This window comes from Coturnix japonica, chromosome 1 (assembly GCF_001577835.2).
Source record: "Coturnix japonica isolate 7356 chromosome 1, Coturnix japonica 2.1, whole genome shotgun sequence".
NCBI lineage: Eukaryota > Metazoa > Chordata > Aves > Galliformes > Phasianidae > Coturnix > Coturnix japonica.
In genome coordinates this window covers 130,038,684-130,065,620 of record NC_029516.1, presented here as the reverse complement: position 1 = coordinate 130,065,620, position 26,937 = coordinate 130,038,684, and the positions used below count along the sequence as shown (strand labels likewise).

The 26,937-nt window shown below is 41.9% G+C and overlaps 1 protein-coding gene and 1 long non-coding RNA gene across 3 annotated transcripts in view; one reads left to right on the top strand and one right to left on the bottom strand.

Moving 5' to 3' along the window:
* Window positions 1–13,606, bottom strand: LOC107307983. 2 transcript variants are annotated; one of them, XR_001552587.2, is made up of 5 exons: window positions 13,506–13,606; window positions 11,730–11,785; window positions 10,454–10,623; window positions 10,097–10,140; window positions 1–6,234 (listed from the first exon to the last, which is right to left on the bottom strand). It is a non-coding gene; the product is annotated as an uncharacterized LOC107307983 (long non-coding RNA). The 2 variants fall into 2 exon arrangements; XR_001552586.2 differs by having other exon boundaries at window positions 2–6,234; window positions 10,097–10,137.
* Window positions 13,596–26,937, top strand: part of TM9SF2 (transmembrane 9 superfamily member 2) — a 23,636-nt gene continuing 10,294 nt past the window's right edge. The window contains exons 1-11 of the mRNA XM_015851506.2: window positions 13,596–13,905; window positions 16,163–16,230; window positions 16,936–17,029; window positions 17,983–18,110; window positions 22,238–22,367; window positions 22,825–22,949; window positions 23,615–23,726; window positions 25,334–25,413; window positions 25,505–25,613; window positions 25,738–25,870; window positions 26,108–26,227. Of these exons, the coding sequence (XP_015706992.1) occupies window positions 13,771–13,905; window positions 16,163–16,230; window positions 16,936–17,029; window positions 17,983–18,110; window positions 22,238–22,367; window positions 22,825–22,949; window positions 23,615–23,726; window positions 25,334–25,413; window positions 25,505–25,613; window positions 25,738–25,870; window positions 26,108–26,227 (1,234 nt within the window). The 5' untranslated portion in view covers window positions 13,596–13,770. The remainder of the gene's footprint in view (window positions 13,906–16,162; window positions 16,231–16,935; window positions 17,030–17,982; window positions 18,111–22,237; window positions 22,368–22,824; window positions 22,950–23,614; window positions 23,727–25,333; window positions 25,414–25,504; window positions 25,614–25,737; window positions 25,871–26,107; window positions 26,228–26,937) is intronic.

Here is a 26,937-nt window from a genome sequence, read left to right as displayed (position 1 = left end):
AGACATGGACCATGGTGACAGTCTTCAACTGCGGAAACCTTTCAGGTTTTCCACGTGCCCCTTGAAGTTCCCAAAGCAGGATGCTGTGCTGCAGCTGAGGACATACCAGTGTCAGGAGGAGGTGAAACACATGGCACCAGCTCCTTGAGCCACAGCCATGCCTAGTAGGCCAATGCATGGTGCCCACCACCGTGCCACCGCCTGTCCCCACTGCTGTCTGTCAGAGGGGTCCTAACTGGTTGATATAAGCTAGGAGAAACAGGACAGTGTCAGTTACAGCTGAAGCTTGGGTGTCAAAGCACCGCAGCACTCTCCCCTAAGGCTGTGCATGCCATTAGCTGTACCTACTCAGTAAACCACAGCAGCACCCAACTTACATTCTCCTGTTTCTCAAGTTCACGTTACAGCATAAGACTTAGCAAAACATAGTTTTATACGCTTATTTCCTTACAGTAAAACCCTTACTGTATGTCATTCATTGATATCAAGCAGTGTACATGCAAGAGTAGACCGATATTATGTATATATTAACAATTTTATGGGTTCAAGAATTACAGTGTGCTTGCTTTATTTAGGTGGTAAACTTTTTTAATGAGTCTGGAGGGTGCTTTACATAAAAGTAGTGACTCTATCTTGAAATCTCTTTCCATGTTTATTAGAAATGTGGTTCACTTTACCACGCAAAAAGCCAAGGAAACATGCAGCCTTAAGGTCTAATGAAGTAGTTACTCGTGCAGTCAAAGTTCATAAATTTTAAATACATTTAATTTATAAATTGAAAACATAGCCTGCACCGGCTTTCTCAAGATTATTGCTTCCCACAGGGGTCTCAGGATAGTTGCTGGGTCAAGCTTGTTGCCTCTGTTCTTTTAGAACCGAGGCTGGATCTTCACAATTCACACACACGATGCTTTTCAATAGTAAAATAAGACATAAAAAGTCAGTTATCTAGGATATTAAAATTGTAAGGCAGCCTGTAGCCTCTTTGTTCTCAACTCCGATTCGATTTGCTTTGGAGCTGACACTAATAGAGAGCTCTTTCTCCTGGCGAGAAACCCTTTGTCCCCCAGAGATCTCTTTTCTGAGCTAATTGCAGAGTGTGTTACCTGCAGCAGCAGCCTGAGCCTGGCTCCAGTCTCACACTAATAAAACCTCGGTACCAGCCTGGGTCAAGAGCCCAGCCCTGGGAAATGAGAGTTTAGGGAAGGGGGAAAACAAAGACTTCAGCTCCCCACTTTTGTTCTCTGCCCTCTGCAGTTGCTCACCTGTCCCTTGTGAGACACTCAGCACAAGCTCTGCCATAATCAGCCTTATTTGCAAAGCAGGGTCAGGCACAAAGCCTGCTGTAGGGATGCAGGGCACCTTGTTGTCCACTGTCTGCATCAAGCCAGGTTTCCTCTCAGCACCCATGGGGCACCATGCAGCATGGTGAGGCAGCAACTTGCCAGTGGCTGCAGGACCAGGACAGCTACTCGATGGCTGGGACATGGATGCTGGGGCTGCAAATAATTCTGTAGAGATGTTACAAAAACCAGAATGTGCCTATGGGAAGGGAAAGTGTCAAGCCCACCATACCCAAAATCATGATTTTGGTGTTAAATTTGAGTTAAATTTGCATTGCTATAAAAAGAAGCTTTGGGGGATGTTGTCTTTGGGAACCAAAGTGTACCCAAACAGGTCAGTTATACCCAAGCCATTTCAAAATGTTCTTTTCCCATTTGGCCTTTGGTGACGGACACACCACAGTACCCTCAGTGCTCCAATGCTTCAATCTCTTCTATCAGCTTACGTCCTTTCGAACAAGTGTTTCTCATCAAGGCCATTACTGCACCATACATCCAGGTGACTCTAATCCTCAGCCGTGAAGACAACTTTAGGGGCTTCTGCCAAAGAGAGCTGTGAGGTGACACCACCTGAACTCCTCTATATGTCCCTGCTCTGCACTGCTGTGCCTCCCACCTCCTCCATCACTCAGCCCAAAAGCTCCTATGTAGCTGCAGAGCCATCCGTATGCATCAGACCTGGGCAGTGCAGGGAGCAGGGCTGGTAATTGGAAAGGGGAGTTGCAAAGCACCAAAGCTTATCAGAATACATCTGGGGAGAGCTTAACAGCCCTCCTTGGGGCTCAGAATCCCGAGTGGGTTTGCAGCCTCTTGCTTGGCAGGATGGCAAGGATGTATGTGGCTGCTCTGCTCGGAGCAGCATGGGAGCAGAAAGCCAGCACAGCCCTGTGCTTAGGGCACCCGCAGTTCCCTAATTGCTTTGGGGTACCCTTAGGCACAAAGCACAGCATAAGCAGCTATTTTCTGAGGTATCTTTTACTCATTAACTGGATAGTCTAATTATAGCTCCAACAAGAGCAGGTAAGGGATGGCTGGGTTTTTGTGCAGCCCTCCCGACCATTCACATGCAGGCTCCTGCCCAGGTGACATCAGATTAACCAGTCTCTTGGTGCCACCAACATGGGTAAACTCAGGACTTCAAAGCCTGAACCCAGACATTGTTTTCTCCCCTTGTCAGAATGGGTCCATCAGGAGCTCCTCACCAGTCCTCAACCAACTCTATCTCCCTCATTCAAAACAGTAGGCAAGCAGAGAAGAGGGAAGACACCTGAAGGAGTTATACCTGTCCTTCCTCCTTAGATACACAAGAGTTGACAAAAGGTGGGCATAAGAGCCCACTTCCTGCATCTGGAGTAACTTGCTTGCCTTCTATGACAATACCCAAAGCAGCACAGTGTGTTATAGAGATATAAAAGCACGTAAATAGCACAATACCTTCATCAGAAGTCATCTGCCTTTTAGTGAATGGCCTCACATTCCTCTTCATTTGCCCTCAGACAGTTTTTCTCCATAGCTGGAAATATAACTCTCTATTTGTTCCCTTGAGAGAACGGTATGAGACAAAAAGATATAGCGAGTAAATATGTGGTGGCAAAGCCAAAGGAGTGATGTTCTTTCGAGATAAAATTCTCTTTACTTACAGCTGAATAGACAGCGATTAACTTATAAGGATTCCGGGCTCCTTGCCAATTCCTCCCCATCTGCTTGTCAAGAACAAATGCTTTGTTATTCAGCTCAATGCGGCAGCAAAGAGCAAGAGAGAGGGCAGTGGGCCACAGCCATGCCTTCCTGCAGGCATTTCTGCACCCATGGGAGCTGCTCTTCTCTGGAAACTCCAGCTTAATGCTTCTTATCAGTGACAGAGAGAGGGCCAGAGTTGGCTTGCCAGCAGTGGAGCATGATGAGAGCACCATTCAGGGAAAAATATGTGGATAGAGGAGGAACAAAGGAAGATGCATATATGAGGTTCCTAACAATCAAAGGCAGGTAATGGAGAATCAAGGCAGAAAGAACAGAATAGAGTTTTTCCATATTCCTGGCAGATAAAGTATCATGAAATACTGGCTCAGAAGCTACTGGAGCCAATAGGAGACTTGGTAGTTCCTGGAGCTGTGTCACAATGTCAACAGTATCCTCCAAGAAAAAAATGTGAAACATTATAAGATCAATCCCATGAACCACATACTCTTATGACAGCAGCAGCATCAGTCTCTGCATCTTGTCTCACGCATCAGAAGGCAACCCAAAATGAGAAGCAGCTCTGAATGAGCAGCAGACACAGCTGTATGACATTGCCTGCCATGGTAATACATTTGGAAGTGAAGAAGTCTGGACTGCACATCTGTTGGATGATCTGAATGTCTGTTGCTGTCAAGTGGTTTGAAAATTGCCTGGACCACTGGGCTCAAAGGGCAGTAACCAATTGCAATTGCATCTGGATTCCCCATTCTTAGCAGGCCAAGAAACCACAGATTGCTTTTATTTTCTTGCAAAACCCCTGGAAACTTTGGGATTGTGCTACCTTCCATCTTCATGATGGCACTGCCCTGTATTCCTTCTCATTCAGATCCAAAAATGGCAAACAAATGTCTCTTCCTGAGCAGCCCAAAGCGACCTTTACAGACCTACCCACCTCATAGGACAGTCTACTAATGATTTTTTCTTGCAAGTCTGATGAGACTTGCCTTGTTAGCAAACTAACACACCAGGTGAGATTCTTTTCACGACAGCCTCTATTTTCTGCTCCTATATGGTGACGGTGTGAGGTCCGCCAGGTGATCCTCCCAGGAAACGTACTGTCATTATCAGAGGAAAGGGCACTCAGAGCACCTGTATCTGCTCACCAAAAGACCTGCAAACATTTCTGTCTCTCGTGTATTACGTGTACTGACTTTCACATCTTCTTCCTACCGATCATAAAAACCAAAGCAGCAGTTTGGTGTTTGTCTGTAATCCATGTAACCCTCCTAGCTTTGCTGGGGTAGGGAATAAAGCAGTTGGGATGCAGTTTGCAAATTGCAGAATTCCTTCAGCTTATAATGAACTTGTTAGACACAGCAAAGATTAACTCTCCTGGGTGAAGTTTTACGTCAATTTTTGACATTCTAATATCATCAACTGATATTTTAATTGACTTTTAGGGTAACCTCCATTTCATTTCTGATTGGGACATAATGATAGAAGTCTTAAAAGCATGTGAGGTTATGGCTGCGCGAATAGGAGGACCACCTGCTCCTGGCATCTTCCTTCTGAAGTGGCAGCACTCCTCGCAACCTGATTGGCAAAGGACAAAGGCTGCACCTATGAAAGAGGTCTGGTTGCAAATGAGGTCAAAAACATTATTAAAACCATTTGGGGGTGGGAGCTGACAAAACTACTCACTGCAGAACCCCTACTGGTCACCCATTAAAAAAATGCACCTCGTGATTCATTTAATCTTTCAAATGTTGGCACTCAGAGATCCCACCCTTTAGAATGTAAATGTGTACTTCATCATTGGAGAAGCCGCAATAGTTTTTCTGGGGTTTCTCCCTCATCTGAGAAAACAAAAAGCTCCATGAAAAGGATCTTAGTCCTTTCATTAGCAAAGGTCAGGTCTGTATTAAGCAGCCTCGCAAATCAGGTTCCATTATACCATCACATAGCATTGCTGTGAAGACAAAGGTGTGTGCGTGAGCCTACAATGCCAGACATGTAATATTATACTGGGGATTTTTTTGTTTGTTTATTTGTTCATTTTTAATTTGGACCATATAATTATTCTTGTAGTAAAAAAAAAGTTACCCTGATTTGTGCTGTCTTCCCTCTCTTTCTTCCTCTTCTGCTCCCATACACATACCCAATCACTTGCCTCCTCTTTCCCACCTTGCAGTAGTTTAATGAAGACCACATTTCCCTGGCACGCCCATGAGTGTCATTTGGGACACTGCTAAAAGCTTTACTTGTGTCGTCCACATGCAGAAATGAAGCCACCTTTTGCACCATCATTTTCATCGTCAGGTCATTAAAGATCTTCCTTTGCAGCCATAGCTGTCTCTCCTCGTGCCTTCTGTGAGCTCCCTGTATCACAGCAGTTTTTCAGTAGATATTCAGTGTCTCTTTTAGGAACTGGCAGTTCTCCAGGGCACCTTTTCCCATTAAAATTGCTTTCCACAAGACTGCATTTAGCAATTCTTGGAGTGGGTTGAAGTATTCTGTTTTAAGTTCATTATTTCATCGCGTTCACTCCCTTCCCTATTGAAGCACAAGAGCTGGGCTGATTAGCGACCACTTCCACCCAGATTGCCTTCCTTCAGCAGCAGCCTTTCAACCCGTTTTCCCATGTTAGACAGCAGCAAACTTAAAGCCACTTAAAGCCGGCAGGTACAGCCTCCTGTCACTGGGCACTCACTGTGACAAAAAACCTCTCTTTCTCCCTGGAACTTCAGGGACAGGCTGCATGGTGCAGTCCCTTCCCAAACATGTCACTGGGACAGAGGTTGATGCTATCAGCTGTATCCTACAGGAGGAGTGTGCATCACCTCCCAAAGCCATGGAGTGTAACCCTGATGCATGCTGGGACTTAGCCCAGGGAATGGGCTCATTGCAGCTGAAGTGATGGGCTTGCAGCTTTGTAAGGACTTTCAAGAAGGAAACTCCTGTAGGAACTGAAAGCCAGTTTAAATGCTTTAGCTCTGTGCTGTCTTCTGTTCCTGTAAGACATAGGATGCAACTGCCTGGAAGCAGATGGATCTGTGAGCTCTAATGCTGTGTTGATATCCCATTGACCCCTGAATTGAATGGGCTTCTTTTCCCAGTAGTGAAACAATCAGATGCGGTTACCAGTTTTGCTCAGTTCTCATCTTGGATGCTGAACTTCTCTTTGAAGTAAAGTGAAGAGGCACCAGCAACACTGAAAATAAAATGCAGGTTTTCTTAAGACAGGGCAGCAACGAAACCAAACCACATCATTTCTGAAATGCAGAACTTAGGGGAAAAAAAAATGGCCTACATTTATCCCAGAAAAAAGCCCCTGTTTGCCACTGTCAGGGTGAAGACTTAGAAAATTATCTTATAGTTCTACCCACATCACCTTACACGGCATTTTAAACACGGTAATAGAAAAACTCACCGTAATTTTTCACTTCCAGCTGTGAGGTTCTCTTGCTTCTTTTATTTCCGAGTGTAAGTTTTAAAACAGTGAAGTAAAGCCTTTTTAAGTGTTGGATTGCACCAGAATTAGAGGGTTAGGTGCAGTGAATTACCAGTACCATTTAACACGCACGCTGCTTCTTGCTGCTCTCTGTCCTGCTTTTGCTCTTCTCTGGCCATTTATTAACTTCTTTCCTGTCCCCTCTTCCTATTTCAGACTGCAAAGGGGAGAGCAGAGTCTGACTCCCGCAATGAAATGCTTCACCTGCAGAGCCTGCTGAGAGTGAAATTGATAAAGTGCGGCAGCAGCTCAGACAATTTCACTCACAGCGGGCACTTGCAGGTGAAGCACTACCACAAAACACAGCAAGGTTACTCACCCGCCACCTTCCAGCACACATCACCAGCTGATACCTGTGCCTTTCACAATCTTTCCACCCGTTTCCTGCCAGGCACCAGTTGTTCTGACCCCATAGCAAGAGGCTTGAATCAGCCATGTGTGGTAGCCCTTCCCAGACCACCTTCCCACCACTGTCATCCTGGGAAGGTCAGCGGCCCGGCTGCCTCTCTGAGTGCCACAACAGTGACACAGAGCTGTACCCACCACAGCCACAAGTCGGGACAGAGACAACCCACAGCTATTTCTGTAGCATCTCATGAGGGTACCAGCCTGACACTTGCCATCATTTAGGGAAACCTATGCAACATTTTATATGGTGATCCCTGCAGTGCTCTTGCACCACACATTAGGACCTAAGGGATAGGAAAGGACACCATGCACACCAGAGTCACTTTGCCCTGATCTCACTCCCTCTGCAGTTGGAAAATATGGTGTATTAGAGGACAACTTTTCACAGGCTTGCAGTTAGATCACACTGATAAAGCAGAATAAAAAGCCATCATAGATACATTTTCTCATACTCCAGAGCATAAAATTCCAGAAATAAAGAGATTTCTGAGAAAATCCCTCTCTAAGCAGACCTTCCTACAGAGAGCTCTGCAGTCCTTGTTGGAAACTGAAGACTAGACAGTATCAGGCATCTGGTAGAGCAATCCCTGTAGTACTGGCTAGGGGGAATTGTTCTAATAAATACCTTCCATGTGAGTCAAAAAATGCTCATTTATAAAGTTCAAGGACTGAAATTAAGACCTAAGAAGCTCAGTGCAAGCTCAGTGTACCTGAACATTTGGCTCCTAATTTGGTATATAATTCCCAACTGAAATCCACAGAGGAACTCATGTCTCAAAATCGCTTAACGGCTTCAACTTGCTCACAGATCTTGTCTAGACCAGTTGCAGCCCAAATTGGCTCTGCAGCTCTTATAGCATCGTTCCAGAAGGTTTCCCATAATCTAAATTTCACATATAATCTGAATATAATCTGAATTTGTTTTACAGTGGTGCAAAACTCACTACCAGGATCTGGACTTGGGTAAATCTTTGTCCATGAATGAAGAGACTGAATGTATTAATACATTCTGCCACAGAAGTATGAAAAGCAATGATAAAATAGTTCAAAAAATTTGACCACAGATTAATTGGTAATAACTAAATGGTGTCAGTCTGCATGTTTTCACTTATGGAATTGAAGAATTCCATATAGATTATTACACTAGGTTTTTCTTGCAGCTTTTTGCAAAAAAAAAAAAACCAAAAACTAGTTTAACTCTTGTCTAAGATCCAATAAAAGATTGTTCAGGAGAAAAACAGAAACACAGATTCTTCTGTGGCTACCTCACAGACAGCCTCTGGACAGCATTCAACTTACTGTAGCTTCCTTCGCTGACCGATATAAGGCTATTCCCAGATGCTCTAGGATAGGTCAGCACCCAGATCTGAAGTCTTTCAGAAAACAGTGATGGCCAGGAGTGGTATTTAAGCTTGGAACTGCAGAGAAACTACTAATTACTGACCATGCTGACTGCTGAACATGTAACCAGCTTAATTGATTTGAGGGTCATGGAGCTATTAAAAGAAAGCACTCCCCTTTGGTTTATCCACAAACATATTCTACTTTCTCCTGTATAAAGGTTTGTTTCTTTCTAATTCCTGTAATTGGTACTAATGGTAACAACAATTACATTATTACACCCTGAGGGCTGAACAGGCTAATTGGTGTAGGCCCGCTCCGAACATGGCAGGCGTGGGCCACGCAGGCAGAAATCTCCCCACACTTTCTTTTGTGCTGGTTTAAAATTCACCAGAGACACCGCAGAAACCTTACACAGAGCAACTGCTGAAAACAGTCATAAATTCATCTGCTCCCAAGGCCATTACCACTCAGTCTGTGCTAGCTGGTGCCACGTGCCCCCTCTTCCTGATTTATGTTTGCAAGGCATTGCCACATCTCCTTTGGCACACTTACTTCCCTGAAGGCTCTGCCCTGTTGCCTAGGCAAAGTGGTCAGCTGGGCTGTATTTTACCTTAATACAGAGCATTGGCTGCATAATCTTTTCAGCACTCTCTGTTCAGATTTACTAGTAGTCTTTACCCGACAAATCTCTTTTTAAATTAAGTCCTTCCTTTGTCGAGTCCGACATCAGACTTCTAGCACGTTTCTTGCGTCATCTGAAATAGTGCAAACAAGAACGTAGGGCTTCTGGTAGCGCACCAAAAGCTGAACGCATTTGTGTTAAATATTAATCTGAGGCAGATCATAAAGACACAGAAGGTGCTGAAGTTAATTCCTGAGCAAAGAGTAAAGAAAAGGAGAAAAAAAAAGCAATCAACGGATGTGCAAGTTGTAAAACTGAATAAACACAGCAATGGAACAGCCAGCCAAGTTTCTGCATTCTCTGTAGTTAGCCTGAATGCTGCATTGACTGTTTATCTTGGTAAATGGTTAGGTAGTGAATTGGCTTCGGGGGAGGATAGGCTTTTCCTGGATCACAGCTGCCGTGCCCTGATCCAGACCAGAAGTATACGTCACATACCACCAAGCCCAGTAGAGTATTCCAGGCTTGCAGCACAGCTGCTGCAACAGTCCCAGGCCAACACCTACCTGCCAGAGAACAGTGCCTTGGGAGAAAGGGCACAAAGCCAGCAGGATCTCTGCCCAGCACCTTGCTGGCAATGCTGCAATTATCTTTATGAGCTGCAGTAAGCTCAAGCCATGCCTCTGTTCACATCAGACCCACAAGTAACATGGTTAATGACACATCCTTATTGCCAAGGTAGCTTTAGATCTATAGGATGAAGGCACTTCATGTGCTCATCTTCCTCCTCAGCTGCAACCCTGCTTTGCTATCATCTCAGTGATGAAGCACTCCCTCCATTTTTAGCAATAAAGTTCCCAAAAAATCGGCCTCCAATCATTTGCAGAAGTACCTTATGCTCAGCAGAACTGCATTGCTCAGATCTCCTCAAGCCAAGGTAGCATCAGGCTTCACAAACCATAATAAGTGGTAGGAATGCCGCGTTGTGACACCGGGGCTCGGGTGTCGAATCCCCTGTGGCGCAAGTGGTAGAAGTGCCGCTCTGCTACACAGAGGCTCGAATCCCGGGGGTTGGACTCGATGATCTCTAAGGTCCCTTCCAACCCCCACGAGACTATTACTATTACTATTACTATTACTATTACTATTACTATTACTATTACTATTACTATTACTATAATCCTTTACCTGTTCTCTCTGCAAGAAGTTCTCAGGCACACTTGATATATCTGCTGGGGGAAGGAAGGCAAACAGTTACAACAGTAACCACTATAATGTCACCTCTATCACTGTATTGTCATCTGGAACACAGGAGACTTTAAATGGATTTTTATCTTTACCTCCTGATGTTCTCTCCCATAGCATTCAGTTCCTACAAAAATATTCAAACTGCCACTCTAAGGGCTACTTACTTAGCAGGGTATTTTCCTAAAAAATGGATTTATCATGAAGTTGCTAGAGCTGACTCTTTCAGGAGAGCAAAAGAGAGCAGTCATTTACAAGACACTTTCTATATTTCATATATTTCTATACAGCAGAACTCACCTGGAAGGACGGAAATCTGGGTCCCAGTTTCTGTTGCAAATAATGTTTGCAGTAAAGTAGATGTTTGTGGCCTAAACACTGTGCAGGAGAGTAATTCTTAACTGTGTGCTCACACTCCACTGCAGGTATCTGTTCCGAAGTGGTGCGGCCTCCCTGCAGGTTGGACATTACTACAAGAAAACTGGGTGTCAGTGCCTCCAAGCAAAGGAGAGAATATACTGGGAGAGTGCACTAGCCAATGACAGGTAGGATATAAGGGCCTTTTAAAAGTTTGTTTTTGGAATGAACAACTAAACTATAAGAGTTGTGAATCCCTGTAAGAATAAGGCACTCCCTGTGGTCCAGACATAAACAGCAAAAGTTGACAACAACCACAACAGTAATAAAAGTTATTCTGATAACAAAAACCAGACAATATTTTTCAGTGCTGGACACTTTCCAGCAGTTTGTGACGACCCTATATTCTTTTATTTGTGTTTTCTCATCATCAGAAATTCAGAGTGAAATAATATAGGCTGCTCTTCTGCTTTAACTTCTGTTCACTTACTAATCTGTGGGATAGTAATTCTCTGGTGTCTTGCATAATCTTGGCATTTCCCCTGATAAAACCTGTGATACTTGTTCTTCTGGTATTAAAAACACACCCAACTGCGTGGTGACCTATGGCTGTGAAACCTGCAGCAGGGGAGTCCCAGAAGGGAAGAATGCAACCAAATTCCCACTGAAGTTCTTGCTAACCTTGAGGTCCCACCCAGGCCAAAATCAGACCTCGTAGACCATAGCTATTTCTGGGATATAACCCATGGTTATTAAGAGCCACTATATTGAATGAATAATACAGACTACAAACTGTTTCTCCATGTGATCATATGGAGCACCATAGCATACAGTATCATATGCATCCCAGTGCTCTTTAGACCAAGAGGCAGAGCACCCACTATAATTGCTTTGAATCAGCATGCTTTTTAGTCATGGAGGTAGAGTAAAAGGAGGGATTTAAGCATATCACAAAGCACAACATGGCTCTTGCTCATTGTGAAGCTTTTCGAGTGTTCTCGGGGAAGATGAGGATTAAACGGGCAAAGGCCTTTAAATATTCTCTCATGTAAAGGAATGGAATTAGGCCCACAAAAGTAATTTGCTTGGAATATTAACCTGGGAAAAGGGAGATATGTTTGAACTCTCTTGTAGCAGAAAAGAAACTGAACCTGGATCATTTTCAACCTGATTACCCTAACCATGAGTAATTTCAAATAAAAAGAGAGAACTGGGATACCTTTTCCAGCTGTGCTTGTCACAAGCCTTGATCTTATAATTGTGCTCTTAGGATATCTACAGGATGAGACAAGTAGGAATTAGACTTAGGAATAAGAAAGCTAGATGAACAACTTAAATTTCAAATACATTGCGTTTATAAATACCTAACATATAATCTAACATATGATATTTATATCATAAATTAGCATATGTTTATATTAAACAATAATGGAATATGTGGTGTAGAAATCTATAAAAATAAATTAAAATAACCTAAAGTAAATGTATATTATGTGATCTAAGTGCCCAATGCTATGTCTGGTCATACTCTGGGTGAACTGACTCATCTGCAGGTCCATCCTGCCCACTCCATATCCATGCCACTAGTAGTCATAGAATCATAGAATCATAGAATCATTAAGGTTGGAAAAGACTTCCAAGATCATTGAGTCCAACCATCCACCTACTGTCAATATTGCTAGTAAACTGTGTTCCTTTCATCTACATGTTTCTTGAACACCGCCAAGAACGCAGTCACCTCCCTGAGCAGACTGTTCTAATACCTGACCACTCCTTCAGAGAAGCAGCTTTTCCTAATATCCAACCTGTACCACCTTTGGCACAACTTGAAGCCATTCCCTCTTGTCTAGTTGCACAGGAGAAGAGACTAAACCCTACCACACCATGGACTCCCTTCAGGTAGTTACAGAGAGCGATAAGGTCTCCCCTGAGCCTCCTCCAGGCTGACTAATCCCACTTTCCTCAGTCGTTCCTTATAAGACTCGTGCTCCAGACCCCTCACCAGCTTCATTGCCCATCTCTGAACATGCTCCACGGCCTCAATGTCTGTCTTGTAGTGAGGGGCCCAAAACTGAACGCATCCATACAGCCCCCCATCCCAGACATACCAGACTTCCATGTCAGGGGGTAGAGTACCCCAAAGGTTTGACTATTAAGACAGATGTCAAGAAGGCGTTAAGAACCTCATTCTTATCCTTAGCGGTAATGTTCCTTACAGCATCCAGTAAAGGATGGAGGTTGTCCTTAGCCTTCCTCTTACTGTTAGTGTATTTCACAGAATCACAGAATGACCCGGCTTGGAAGGGACCTCAAGGATCATGTAGTTCCAACCCCCCTGCCTGGCAGGGCCACCAAACATACACCTATACTAGATCAGGTTGCCCAGGGCCCCGTCCAACCTGGTCTTGAACACCTCCAAGGACGGGGCATCCACAACCTCCCTGGGCAGCCTGTTCCAGGGCCTAACCACTCTCCTAGTGAAGAACTTCCACCTAACATCCATTTGCTTTCCGGGCTGCCAGAGCGCACTGCTGGCTCATGTTGAGTTTTTCGTCCATCAGAACCCCCCAGGTCTTTCTCTGCCGAGCTGCTCTCAAGGACCACTCCTCCCAGTTAAATTTTTTGTGAAATTTGTGAAATTTTTTTGTGTATTTGTGAAAACAAATCTTGTCATTTACTACAGTGGTCAGGCTGAATTCAAGCCTGCCTTTTGCCTTTCTAATTTTCAACTAGCAAATTCTTTGCACTGTCCCCAAATTGCCTGTCCCATTGTTACATCAGTATAACGCCAGCTAGGTTTAATTCTCCATATTCTACAGAGAATTAAAACCTGTGTACACCCATCAGAACACACGTCCCCACAACGAGACTCAGGGCACAGAGAGTCTGGATGTTGTGTTGATGAATATGATTTAGCCTGGAAGTATTGGTAATGGTTGGACTAGATGATCTTCTAGGTCTTTTCCAACCTGGATAACTCTGTGAGAGGCCTTACCGCGCTGCCATGGAAGCGGAGCGGGCGGGGCTCAACCCGGAACCGAACGCTCAGCGCTCTCCCGCCGTCCCCGCCCCGTCCCTGCCGGCCCCCGTCGGGCGGCCGCGCGGGGTGACGTGTCCGAGCGCCAGGAGCCGGAAGCGGCGGCAGCTCCAGGCGGGGGGGACGCAGCAGAGACCGTTGTTGCGGCGGGGGCTGCGAGCGAGAGGCACCGAGGGAGCCGCCCCCCCCTCCTCCTCCTCCTCCTCCTCCACCGCCGCCCGCCATGGCCCTGCGGCCGCTCCTCATCGCCGCCGCTCTGCTGGCCAACGCGTCGCCTCCCCCTGCCGCCGGCTTCTACCTGCCGGGCCTGGCGCCCGTCAACTTCTGCGAGCCCTCCAAGGAGAAGCCCGAGTGCAAGGTGAGCCCGACGGGCGGCCGTGCTAAGGGAGGGAGGGAGGCCTCGGCGCCTACCCGCGTCTGCGCGGCCTGTATGTGCTGCGTTTCCAGCAGGTCAGGAGTTAGTTAGCAGCCGCTGGTTGCAGGCAGGTACCCAGCCTGAGAGAGCACACAGTTAGCACACAGTGACATCTGTATCTGCCTGGCTGTCACAAGTCCGCAGCATAGAGCTTCCCCATTCCAAACGCCCTGATCCCAAACTCTCAATGACGTTGAGATGTACATAAACCGGCTGGCAAACAGCTTCCAGAGCTTACCCAAAAGAGCAAAAACTGCCTTAAGAACAGACAGAATCACAGAATTATCAAGGTTGGAAAAGACCTGTAAGATCATCTAGTCCAACTATTACCAATACTTCCCGGCTAAATCATATTCATCAACACAACTTCCAGACGCTTCTTGAACACTCCCATGGTTGGTTGTTGTTGTTTGACGTTATTTTTGTGCTTGCAGGACTGGTGAGAAAACTTTGCATAACTAAATAGCGAATTTGTGAGGATGCTGACTAATAGGGGTCTGTTCTATCTCAGGCTGGACATTAGGAAGTATTACTTCTCAGAAAGGGTAGTCAGGCATTGGAATGCACTGCCCAGGGAGGTGGTGGAGTCATCGACCGTGGGAGTGTTCAAGAAACGTTTGGATGTTGTGTTGATGAATATGATTTAGCCGGGAAGTATTGGTAATGGTTGGACTAGATGATCTTCTAGGTCTTTTCCAACCTTGATAATTCTGTGATTCTGTCTGTTCTTAAGGCAGTTTTTGGTCTTTTGGCTGAGCTTTGGAAGCTGTTTGCCAGCCGGTTTATGTACAAAGCGAGACAGAGGCATGTAGCAAGTCTGAATCATTCTTTCAGTTGAATTGTCCCCATGTGTGGTGAGGAGAAGATAATGCACAATCAGATAATTGCCGTAGCATAATATTTATGTAAGTGGGTAAAGATAAACTTCCTTGTACAACATTGATTTTTCACGTGTTCTAGCTGAGTTCTTAGGGTTGCCACCACTGATTATCACTTCAGTAATACTGAGTTCTCCCCCATTTGGTCTTTTTTCAGTAGTGCGTGCGAACAGAACTAGGGGTAATGGGATGAAAGTACAGCATAGGAAGTTCCGCACAAATGTGCTTAAGAACTTCTTTACAGTGAGGGTGATGGAGCACTGGAACAGGCTGCCCAGGGAGGTGGTGGAGTCTCCTTCTCTGGAGATATTCAAGACCCGACTGGACGCCTACCTGTGTGACGTGGTGTAGGGAGCCTGCTTTGGCAGGGGGGTTGGACTCAATGATCTCTAGAGGTCCCTTCCAACCCCTACAATTCTGTGATTCTGTGTGAAATATATACGTAGTTAAATGATAATAGATAAATGCCCAAACCAGCTTAAGTTAAACAGATGAAATACAGAAAGACTGTGGGACTAGCTTAAGGGAGGAGATTTTGGGACTAAGGGGGAAGAGAGATCTACTACTCTACTACTACTCATTAGCAGTAGATCGCTACTGTAATTAATGTGAGTAGATCAGACTTTCATCTGTAACCACAGCAGGCTGGATTTTAGGTCCTTCCTCAGAATTGGTTGGAGTTGTTGATAAACTTTTATAAACAGGTGAATGTGGATATCCTTGTCCTGTCTTTGGAAAACACGGCTGTTCGAACTTGAAATTATCAGTTTGAGTATATTCTTTAAATCCCCACAGCAGAGTTTTTGGTTGGTTCATAAATGAATTATTTGTGGACCAGCACACATGCACTGGTCTGTGCTTTTCACCACATCCTTTTAAGCTTCTTATGCAGAAGTTATGGTGATGGCTATGATAGCTGCAGCTGCTACATTAAGCTAAAACTGGCAGCTGTGATAACTGTATTATTCTTGATATCTTATAGTCTGTACGCTTATGTTAGCCTTAAAGTGGTTTGTCATGTGGACTCTGTTTTCCTCATGCTTAGATAGCATTTAATGTCTGGTCCTGACGGATTAATTCATTACATGAGAATCTGCATTTCAAGATATGCAGTTGCATAAATCTTATCTCTCCAGTGTGAGACTTTCATTTACCTTATTGATATAAGTCTATATATATGTGTGTGTATTTATGTGTGTGTGTATATATATATTTGTGTGTGTGTATATGTGTATATATATATATATATATGTGTGTGTGTGTGTGTAATATATATATGAGATCAGGTGAAATATAACCACTGATTATCTTGATTCTTTCAGTCTGGAATTGAGCTGTTTGTGAACAGACTTGACTCTGTAGAGTCTGTCCTTCCCTATGAATACACTGCGTAAGTATCTTGTACTGTGTATCGTTCTAGTTTTCACTTCTTCCAACAAGATGAATTGCATTTCTCTTTAAGTGCTATTAGTGCCTTAAATTAGCTGTTTCCAAATGAGGAATGTCCATTTATTTTTCCATTTTAGTTTTATATTTCCTTTTTTTAAAAAAAAAAAAAATTAAAGAGTTTGTGAATCTCGAATGAATTTCCAAGAGATGGGTTTTCCGTTCCCTATTTCTTGAATTTATTTGCAGATTCTCTCCCCTCCCTCTATATTTACAGTAATTTTATAGGGCAAAGTATTACTGCTGTCCTTAGTAGCCTATAGCCAGATGCGTTGAAGTGGTAACAAGGTGTGAACTTCCCATCAATTATCTTAATGAGGTGTTAAATGCTTTCTCGGTACTCATCGTTGGAGTACACAAAATTTGTCTGTGCTCTGTAAAAGTATGTAAAGCTGCTGCTTTGAAAAATATTTTGCTATTTAATATGGAAGAGATTAAGCACAAGTTGTGTCCACATCTTAATGAGTACAAGCACGGGACACTTGAAATTGGGAAGAACATGGAAGGTGTGTTTCAAGATTCAAGTAAGAAACTGTTGTATATATAGTTCCTTTACTTGTGATGATGGTTTTGATTTGGGCTACTGTATTGGGTCTGACATGTACATCTATGAAACTTTATTAATTTTGCTATCTTTTCTATAATTCAGGTTTGATTTCTGTCAAGCGGAAGGAAAGAAACGTCCATCTGAAAACCTTGGCCAAGTGTTGTTTGGAGAGAGGATAGAACCGTCTCCTTACAGGGTTTGTTCTGTGAAAAGGGTTTTTATTAATACTTAGAATCCAATCTAACCAAAAGAGGTCAGAATCTTGAAGATCCTTTCATTAGGGCTTTTTTGGATTTCAGTATTTGAGATTCCGCATAATTTAACCTAACTTCGCATAGAATCATAGAATCACTCAGGTTGGAAAAGACTTTGAAGATCATCAAGTCTAACCAAAACCTAACCATAGTACCCTAACTCTAACAACCCTCTGCTAAATCATATCCCTGAGCACCACATCCAAATGGTTTATAAACACATTCAGGGATGGTGACTCAACCACCTCCCTGGGGAGCCCATTCCAGTGCTCAACAACCCTTTCTGTAAAGAAGTTTCTCCTTATATCTAACCTAAACTTACTCTGCTGCAACTTAAGGCCATTGCCCCTGGTCCTGTCATCAGTGAGAAGAGACCAATCCGGCTTGTAGTTTGTGGCCTGAAATGCTGTGGAGGTTTTCTTCTGTCCTTGGAACCTTACTTAGAGGAAATTGAGTACCCTTACTCTTGAAACCAGGTCCAAGAATTGTGCAGCTGTAGAGTAGAAGAACCAGAAATGGTCTTTCTGGTGACTGAGACTTTCTCCTTGCACAGTACATGTTATCAGAGACAAAATTCTTGTTTGAATCTGTATGGGACAGTATTGCTACTGTGAGGTCACATGACTTGTATGGTAAACCACAGTAGAAAATAGATGTTGACTGATAACAAGATGCTCTTAGTGTAAAGATCTTACAACGTGCTCTAAGATCACAAAGGAATTTTATAGTACGTGCCAATATGAAAAGCTCCTCTGTAATGTCAGTGTATATAGTCTCAATAATACTTTTTATTAGCATGCATGACAATAAGTGCATGGGGGAAAACTTGTTAACTTCTGAACCTGCAGAAACATGCTTTTGCTAACCATTCCTCATATGTACTTCATATTTGTAGTTCACATTCAACAAGAAGGAGACGTGTAAACCTGTTTGTATAAAAACGTACGACACCAAAAAGCCGGAGGATAAGCAGAAATTAGATTTCTTGAAAAAAAGCATGCTACTGAATTACCAGCATCATTGGTAAGTTGACAGCAGCTCATGGATTGGTTATTCTAATGTACTGTTGATAGTTCATGTAGTTGGTCGTTTTGTATTTGTGTGTTAATACAGATTCAACGTGAAGCCTTTGCACTAAGTCTCTAACCCTCCTGCTTTTGCAAAAGTTATTTTGTATATTGCCTTAATATATTCATTTGCTTATTTTTTACTTACGAGCACGCACCGGGAATGAGTGCTTTTGTCATGGAAACATACTTGTTTCCAAACATGGCGTGGGATATTTTTTTTCCTGCTGTCTGCTCACTGTAAAGTGCTGCTATTTCTTTGCATCTGCAAGCGTAGAAATTGATCTGAGGTAAGAACTGAAACTTTCAGTCTACTTTTAGGTCATCTTCACTCTCTTCAAAAGCCTTTGCGCTCCCTTTGTAATGTTGTGCCCAACAGATGGGATCAGCAGTTCCGAGTATGCAAAGTTTCTTTTCTGTATAGCATATGGAAGTTAAAAGCAGCCAATGAAAATGAGCTAATTAACTTGAGGAACATGTACACACTGAATCTTTTTCTGTTCTCTGAGATCCTCTGTAACAGATAAAAAAAAAAAATGTAACTGGAAAAAATACGTAGAATCATAGAATTACCCAGGTTGGAAAAGACATTGAAGATCATCAAGTCCAACCGCAGCCTAACCTTAGTACCCTAACAACCCGTACACTAAAATCAGTATGCCTGAGTACCACATCACAAAGCTCTTCAAACACATACCAGGATGCCGATTCACACCACCTCCCTGGGGAGCCTATTCCAGTACCTAACTACCCTTTTTGTAAAGAAGTTCTTCCTAATATCCAACCTAAACTTGCCCTGGCGCAACTTGAGGCCATTTCCCCTCGTCCTGTCTCTTGTCACTAGTGAGAAGAGACCTGCCCCAGTCTCACTGTAAGAACCTTTCAGGTACTGGAAGAGGGCGATAAGGTCTCCCCTCAGCCTCCTTTTCCCCAGACTAATACATCATCATAGTCATTCCCCATGACTATACATCATCTAAATCACCTTGGAATGTGTGTTTCTGCTTGGATGTCGAGGTTCTTTTCTGATGGTCTATAAAAGTGAGGCCATGTGGGTGAGGCCATAATAATATGTATGCTGAAGTGATGCTGATTTTTTTACTTAGGACTCAGCTGTGCTCTGCATCAAAATCCCGGAGCTGGGAAACATTTATCTGCAGCTTCTGTGTAGATGTTATAGATGGCGTGCATGGATATTTCTCTCTGTTGTGCTTTGTATGTTGGTGTTCCGTGCTAACACCAGCCTTTAGGTGCAGATGCAGAAGGAACAACTTAGGCATTAAGTTGTCTGAGCTGTTCATTTTGGCATGTCTTCAGAATAAGCATAGTTAATATTGCTCAGATAATTCCAAATACGTACTGATTGATTCACTAAAACAAAAACTGGTTTTCATCTAATTAAATTAAAAGATTCTGAATATATATAGTAAAAAAGCAGGTGAAATGTTTAACGTTGCTGGTGTCATTAAATATTTTTCCTCTTATACCACATTCTGTTTGTTCATTTCCAATACAGTCATCCATAGTGAATAGGCAGTGAGTGCTTTTTCTGCTGTTCTTGGAAGCTGATGCTGTCCTGCCTAGGGGGTAGACTGTCTCACTGATGTAAATCTTGGAAATCTCTTGAAAATGAGTGAAGTTACAAGCTGATAAACTAGATGAGAGGTTCACAGGCAGCAGCTACATGTTTGTGTGAGTGAATAGGGGAGTAAATTAAGGAGCTCTGAAAGATGCAATTGCTTTTGCAGGGATTTGTAGCGTATATACCTAATGCTGGAATAATTAGATTCAATCAAGGATACTTCATTTGGTTATATTCCTACTAAATATTGCATGTGTTTATAAAATGTGTGAAATTATATCAAATAAGTGGATGCATTTTGCAGTTAATGATTCAGGAGTGTGGTATAGGATTCTGATACATGGGGATCAGCAAGGTGTAGCATAAGTGAGGATTTGACAGAGGTTTATTATCAGGCTTCAGCGTGTCATAACATTTCCTGGGAAACACGGATGGTGCAAAGTACTTTTAGGGTTTTAAAGGCCACTTAATAAGATTAGTAATTGACTTACTGAATTGGACTTAACAGCAATGGTGATATCTTGTCTGACCATGTTCATCACCAGATACTCTTGGAAGACATATAAGTATACTTGTATAGCTTATTTGCACCTCATGTATAATCTCTTCAAGTCATTTCAAATGTGAAGATTAACTCTGAAAAATGATTTGCTTCTTAAGTTATCAATTTGTTCCAGCGTTGCAGCTTGAAGGCAGCTTTGTATGCCTTTGCTGCAGAAGATGCAGGGGCAAACATTTGTCCCAACCAAAGTAATTTGCAATAGGTTAATGTGCTTCCCGGTTTTTTGTTTTACAAAATGGAGGTACTAACAAAACCAAGAGCTACCTCTTGCATATGTTACGGAGGTAGAATCTCAAATAAGAACCAAGTATTATGACTTGCACCTGGAATAGCTGCAAATCAGCAGCCTCATTGTGCCATGTACAGCAAGGCCAGGCAAGTCAGTTTCCATTGTTGCTCCTGCTGTTCATGGCTCTGCTAGAGACTGAGAACTTGCAAACTGTGCTTTTGAAAGGGGCTTTCTTTTTTTCTTTTAAACTTTCTTCCGTTGTGTCAATATGAGTCAATATTGCTACCCAGCTCTGTACACAGCTAGTGGTGAGGATGATGCAGACCTCATTATTGTTTTATCAACAAAGACACCACGTGTCACTTAGTAGTTCTTTATTGTTGTCTGAAGTCCTAGCTGTGTGTGAAGTACCTAATGAGACCTTAGCAGGTATCTGTTAACATTCACAGAATCACAGAATTATCAAGGTTGGAAAAGACCTAGAAGATCATCTAGTCCAACCATCACTAAATCATATTCCTCAACACCACATCCAAACGTTTCTTCAGCACTCCCATGGTCGGTGACTCCACCACCTCCTTGGGCAGTGCATTCCAATGCCTGATTAACATTAACAGCTTAGTGATTGTAATCCCGGAATGCATCACTGCAAAGAATATTCAGCAGCTTGATAAATCTTACAGAAACGTGTCTTGTTAAGTTTGTGAGATGTCTTTTGGTTTAGCAGTACCAAGAGGTGGCTTTTGTCTCACGTGTTCACATGTGTCATTTACTAATTGAACTGTACAAATATATCTCAGAGCAATTAATGATAATCCGAATAATTAAAGATTTTAAATCTTCTTTGAATAAATTGCTTTGGGGATTTATCTTCCAGCTAGTTAAAACACTTCATTACATAAAGAAGCACATTCTTAGTGCCTTTTTTTTGTGCAAAAGAAGAATTGAGCATGTGATGAATATCTCTCAATTTAAAAGTATATTTTTAGGTAGACAGTAGTGATGTGTGATACCCTTCAGAGGTTTATATTTTAATATAAACCCGTTTAATATTTTCATTAGTTATATGGGTAATGGGATGGAGCGCACCCTCAGAGAGTCTGCAGATGATACCAGGCTTTGTGGTACAGTCAGTGATTTGGGCCAAAAGGATGCTATCCACAAGGAGCTTGAAAGGTGGACCTGTGCAAATCTAGTGCAGCTAAACAAGGCCAAGTGTATGGTCTCACACCTGGGTTGGGGCAATCCCAAACATAGATACAAGCTAGTTGGCGAGTGGATAGAGAGAAGCATGGGAAAGAACTTGGCGATACTTCAATCAGTGTCAAGAAACATGTATTTTGCAGCTGGAGAGCAATTAGAAAGTTGGAGGATTAATAATGTATATGTAATGTGTGAGCACAGTTTTTTGTTTTTATTTTGTGTTTTGTCTTAAAGAAACTGGAAACGATCATTTTAGCTGCTATAATGGATAACTTGGGCTATTTGTAAAGGGAAAAATAATGAAACAGTTAATCCTTGTGTCTTCAGCGTGGAAGAGCTTTGTAATTTGATCTGTGTTTGTAAGGACACTTTAGAAACTGGCTCAGTAAATAGAACGCTTTGGTAGGCCATTTATTTCCAACACACCTACCCTTGGATTTGTCTATTTTTATTTGCATTATGCTGTATGTTTTGAAAGATAATGAAGTGTCCGTGTGTAATTCACAGGATTGTGGACAACATGCCTGTGACCTGGTGCTATGATGTTGAAGATGACCAGAGGTTCTGCAATCCTGGCTTTCCCATTGGCTGTTACATTACAGAAGATGGCCGTCCAAAAGATGCCTGTGTTATTAATGTAGGTTGGAGTTTAATTTTTTTTAATATCCCCTTTTTACTGTTCTAAAGACTTACATTTCTTCTGTGTCCTGTTTCTATGGTGAGTCTTTGCTAAAAAGACTTTTGTTCCGCTAAAACTGCATGTTTTTATGTATGTGCAGGTACTACAGTTTCTGAGTCTCACCTCAGCTTGACTAAGAACTGTCTCCTCTATTGTGTAATGATACAGAAATGCTCAAAAAGATAGAGGAGAAAGAATGTGGATAGTGCGTAGAATATAAGGAACGTAGAAGAAAAATGTTGGCCTTTGTTGCCTGTGATGCCTGAACTTTGAAGGGCTTGAATGGGAACAGTTTATAGCAGGCATATTTTTTGACAAGAAAACTATGCAATATAGAATTAAGTTTGTAAGGCTTTCAAGGTGCTTTTATCTTCTTGATTTTTTTGAACTTTTTTTTTCTTTCATATCATTTTAGTCAGAATTTCATGAAAAAGATACTTTTTATATCTTCAATCACGTTGACATAAAGATATATTACCACGTTGTGGAAAATGAAGCTCTAGGAGCGAGACTTGTTGCTGCTAAACTTGAACCAAAAAGGTCAGTATTCAGAAATAAGTTGTTGTTGAGCAGTGATCCATCCCAGCATACTTGCTTTGTTTTGAAGAAATCTTTTCAGATATATGACATGTACATTAGCTTTCCTCTTGATTGATAGAGGACTGATGCAATCTTACTCTGAATTCTGTGGATCTTTGTGCACTATTTCCTATACGTGCCAAAAAAGATAAAGTGAAACTTGGTAGTAATATGTGTTGAGTGAAGCAACCCTAGTAGGCAATGTTCTGTATATCATCACTGAATAAGCCATCAGTGACCAAGGCAGGAGTAATTAGAGAGCAAGTTTTGATGTCTACATCAGTCAGGATCTGAATGCGGTGAGATCACAAGTATATCCATCAGTTGTTTGGTGTCTGTGCAGCCTTTCTGCAGCTGTTTTTATTATTATTGATGCTGTGTTTTAGAGAGTGCGTTCTTCTGTAGTTATGCTTTCGGAGATGTACTTTTGTGTAAACAGTTTGTGTGTCAAAATGTCCTGCACTTTTGACGCGCTCCTTAGGAGTTCTGAAAGTTGAGGCATTAAGAAGTATAACATTTAAGGGAAGAGTCGTGGATGAAATCGATGCTTGTGTAAGATAAGCAAATGGTATCTTAACAGTGTTGTTAGTGAAGCGACTTTCATTCTTTGTTTTTTCCTCCCTCAGTTACAAGCATACTCATCCAGACAACCCTGATTGCTCAGGAGTGCCTATGGATATAAGCAATAAGGCCAACGGAGAAGTCAAAATTGCTTATACATACTCAGTTTCTTTTCAAGTGAGTGCTAAGTTTTTTTATGTTAATTACTTCTTAAGATGCAATCTTTTGTGTTAGTAATCAGAATTATAAAGATAGCTAAAGTTATTTCAGAACAATACATTTATGGTTTAAAAACTTAAATTGGAATGTGACTCGGGACCTAAATATATGCCCTACAATTTTGCATCCCTCCCCACGCACCCTGAAAAATACATCTAGTTTTTAAAAGAATCACACTTTTTATGTCTGTTTAGACTGTCTGGCAGATTTTTTCTCACTCTAAGCTCCAACTCTGAGAAACTGTGCATTTTGGTAAATCAGTGCTGTAAGCAGATCTACAGGAAAAGCTTTATTTTTTTACCCAAGGTCTTCATATACATCTGTAGAAAACTATGTAGCTGATATTCTTAATCCCTCTGTTTTCTAGAGGCAAAGAAACAGCTCATCAGGCAAATGCAGGGAGGGGTGTTACTTAAATGTGTCTCATTAGGATGTGCAAGCAAGATGTACCTTTTAAAATGGAATTCCGTTAAAAAATAATAATAATAAAAAGCCCAAGTATTAGTCCAAGACCTGTATTGCATGCCCAGCTACGTGTGTTCTACTGTCTTGTGCATAATGTTACATGACTTGGAGGTCTTCCTCTGAAATTCTGTCAGGTCAGTGGATCGGGTCAGCTCAGGAGGACAGGAATTGAGGCAGTATAAATAGGAGAAAAATGTGATCCTATCCTAGAATGATTGATACGGTTGAGAAACTTGTTGCTTGCATTGAGATATAGTTTTACTGCCTTTATGAACTAGATACTTGATCTTGGCTACCGCATCCTGTAATCCATTGCTTTGGGGTTTTTTTTAATCTTCAAAAACAGGTGCTTTTGCTAGACTTACTGAAATAACATGCTGCGAGAAAAACACATGGCCGATTGTACTCACTGATAGTAGTACTGATGGTTTGTTTAATAGTAACCTTCAGGTTGATTAGCACTATTTATTCTTGTTTTCATATTGTCTGTGAAACATAAAATAAACAAGTGCCGTCTTAGAAGTGTTTCTGATCAATGAATATTTAGTCTGAATGAATATAATCAATTGAAAAACATCAAGGAGGAAAATTTCCTTCTATTAACAACATAAGTTTGTAGTATTGTCTTCCCAGCTGTCTTGCAGCATTAGCTGACTGTAGTTGGATTGGTGGTTGGTGCATGAAGTGGTGTGAATGTGGGAGGTAACTTGGGCAGTTGTGTTTGAAAAGCAGACCTCTAGGCTGAAGGCTGTTTATATAGCACAGCTTTGTCTCTGAATATGGTGTGTGTTGACTTGCATACCCTAAAAAAAAATTCACGCTCTCAATTAGTTCATTAGTCATTTGGATTTCATGTGAATTAATAGAAAACTTCGTGCTCAAGGAAGACACGGGTCTTAATATTATTCAGGAAGTGTTTTATTTTAGATTCTATGGTCAACTCTTCAGTCTGTTTTAAGTCAGTATTAAAATACTACATGTAAGCCATTCCAAAGTAAATTTCAATTCATCTTGAGATTTAAGATGGCTTTGCATGAATATAAACTCTTGAATTTAAGTTGGACTCTGGTTGTGTCTGAAACCAATGTTTCTTCTTCCAGGAAGAAAAAAATATAAGATGGGCGTCAAGATGGGATTATATTTTGGAATCCATGCCTCACACTCATATTCAGTGGTTTAGGTGAGAAGAAAGTTTGTCTTCAAGCATAATGTACTAAAATGTTGTGATGTTGTGATGTGAATGATGACTTGCTATTTTTCATTCCATGCAGCATTATGAATTCCTTGGTGATTGTCCTTTTTCTGTCTGGAATGGTGGCTATGATTATGTTGAGGACGCTGCATAAAGACATTGCAAGATACAATCAGATGGATTCCACTGTAAGTCTGAAATGTACCTCCTCAAGTATATTTATAATGCAGTTTCTTTCTACGAGAAGTTATTCTGTTACAGGCTTTGCAAGTGGTGATCTACTGCATTAAAATAGATGGGTTTTCTTTACAGGAAGATGCGCAGGAGGAATTTGGCTGGAAGTTGGTTCATGGAGATATCTTCAGGCCCCCAAGAAAAGGAATGCTGCTGTCTGTTTTCCTAGGCTCTGGCACGCAGATCTTAATCATGACTTTTGTTACGTTGTGTAAGTAATAAAAGGGGAAGGAGTTGGATCTGTAGAAATGATCGTTTCAGTGCTAATTGCTTGTCAGAAAGCAGTACAGTTTTGTCTTGAAATGTCTTAAAGTCTTAAGATTAGAAACAGCTGAGCTGATACAGTTGATATGGAAGTTTTTAATCTTAAATCTAGGTACAGTATGTGGTGTACTGGCTTTAAGTCCAGTGTGTAATTAATTTCTTAAATTATGCATCTCCTTCATAGTTTTCGCTTGCCTGGGATTTTTGTCACCCGCTAACCGGGGAGCTCTAATGACCTGTGCTGTAGTTTTGTGGGTACTGCTTGGAACTCCAGCAGGTTACGTTGCTGCCAGATTCTACAAATGTAAGTATAATTTATTTAAAATGACAGGGCTTAAGTTCATTAAAGTAAATTATCGTCACAGAACTGACTTCTATTTTATGGTATGGTTTGTAGTTTCCCTCTGGGCAAGATGGAGAAACGTATTTATCTTAGCCACAGAAAATACATATAGAATACTAACATAGTTAAACTGATTTTGATGTGATCATGCTTAGGGACCCTGAATTGCTTTTGCTGCCATGTACTTACGGAATTAGGAGGGGAAATTAATTTTACTAATACTAATTACTTCTGACAATTTTGTACTTATGTTTTCCTATGGCTGGAGAAATGCAGAACAGACAGTAGTTAGTTGATACCGTTTCCTCCCCTTACTCTAACTAGTTAACTTTTCAGGGCCTGTCCACTGACCACAGCTAGTTTGTACCTGTACCTTCTGGTTTATTTTATGACTAAGTGTGCCATTCTCTATACACTTCGTCTTAATTACCTTACGTAAGGTACAAGATTGTTTTCCTGTGGGGCAACAACTGGACAAAGAACCTTCATTTTGAAGGAACTTTCCCACAGTGGTAGTGATGTGATTTTTGAACTTCTCTTCAAACCAATTTTGCTCAAACAGAAGGAGGCTTAAATTCTACTACGTTCAACAATGTTTTTGGTCTTTTTATATCACGCTGGATGTTTTGTAGTTTTAGAGATGTTTTGAAGTTTCTGATGGTAAACCGAAT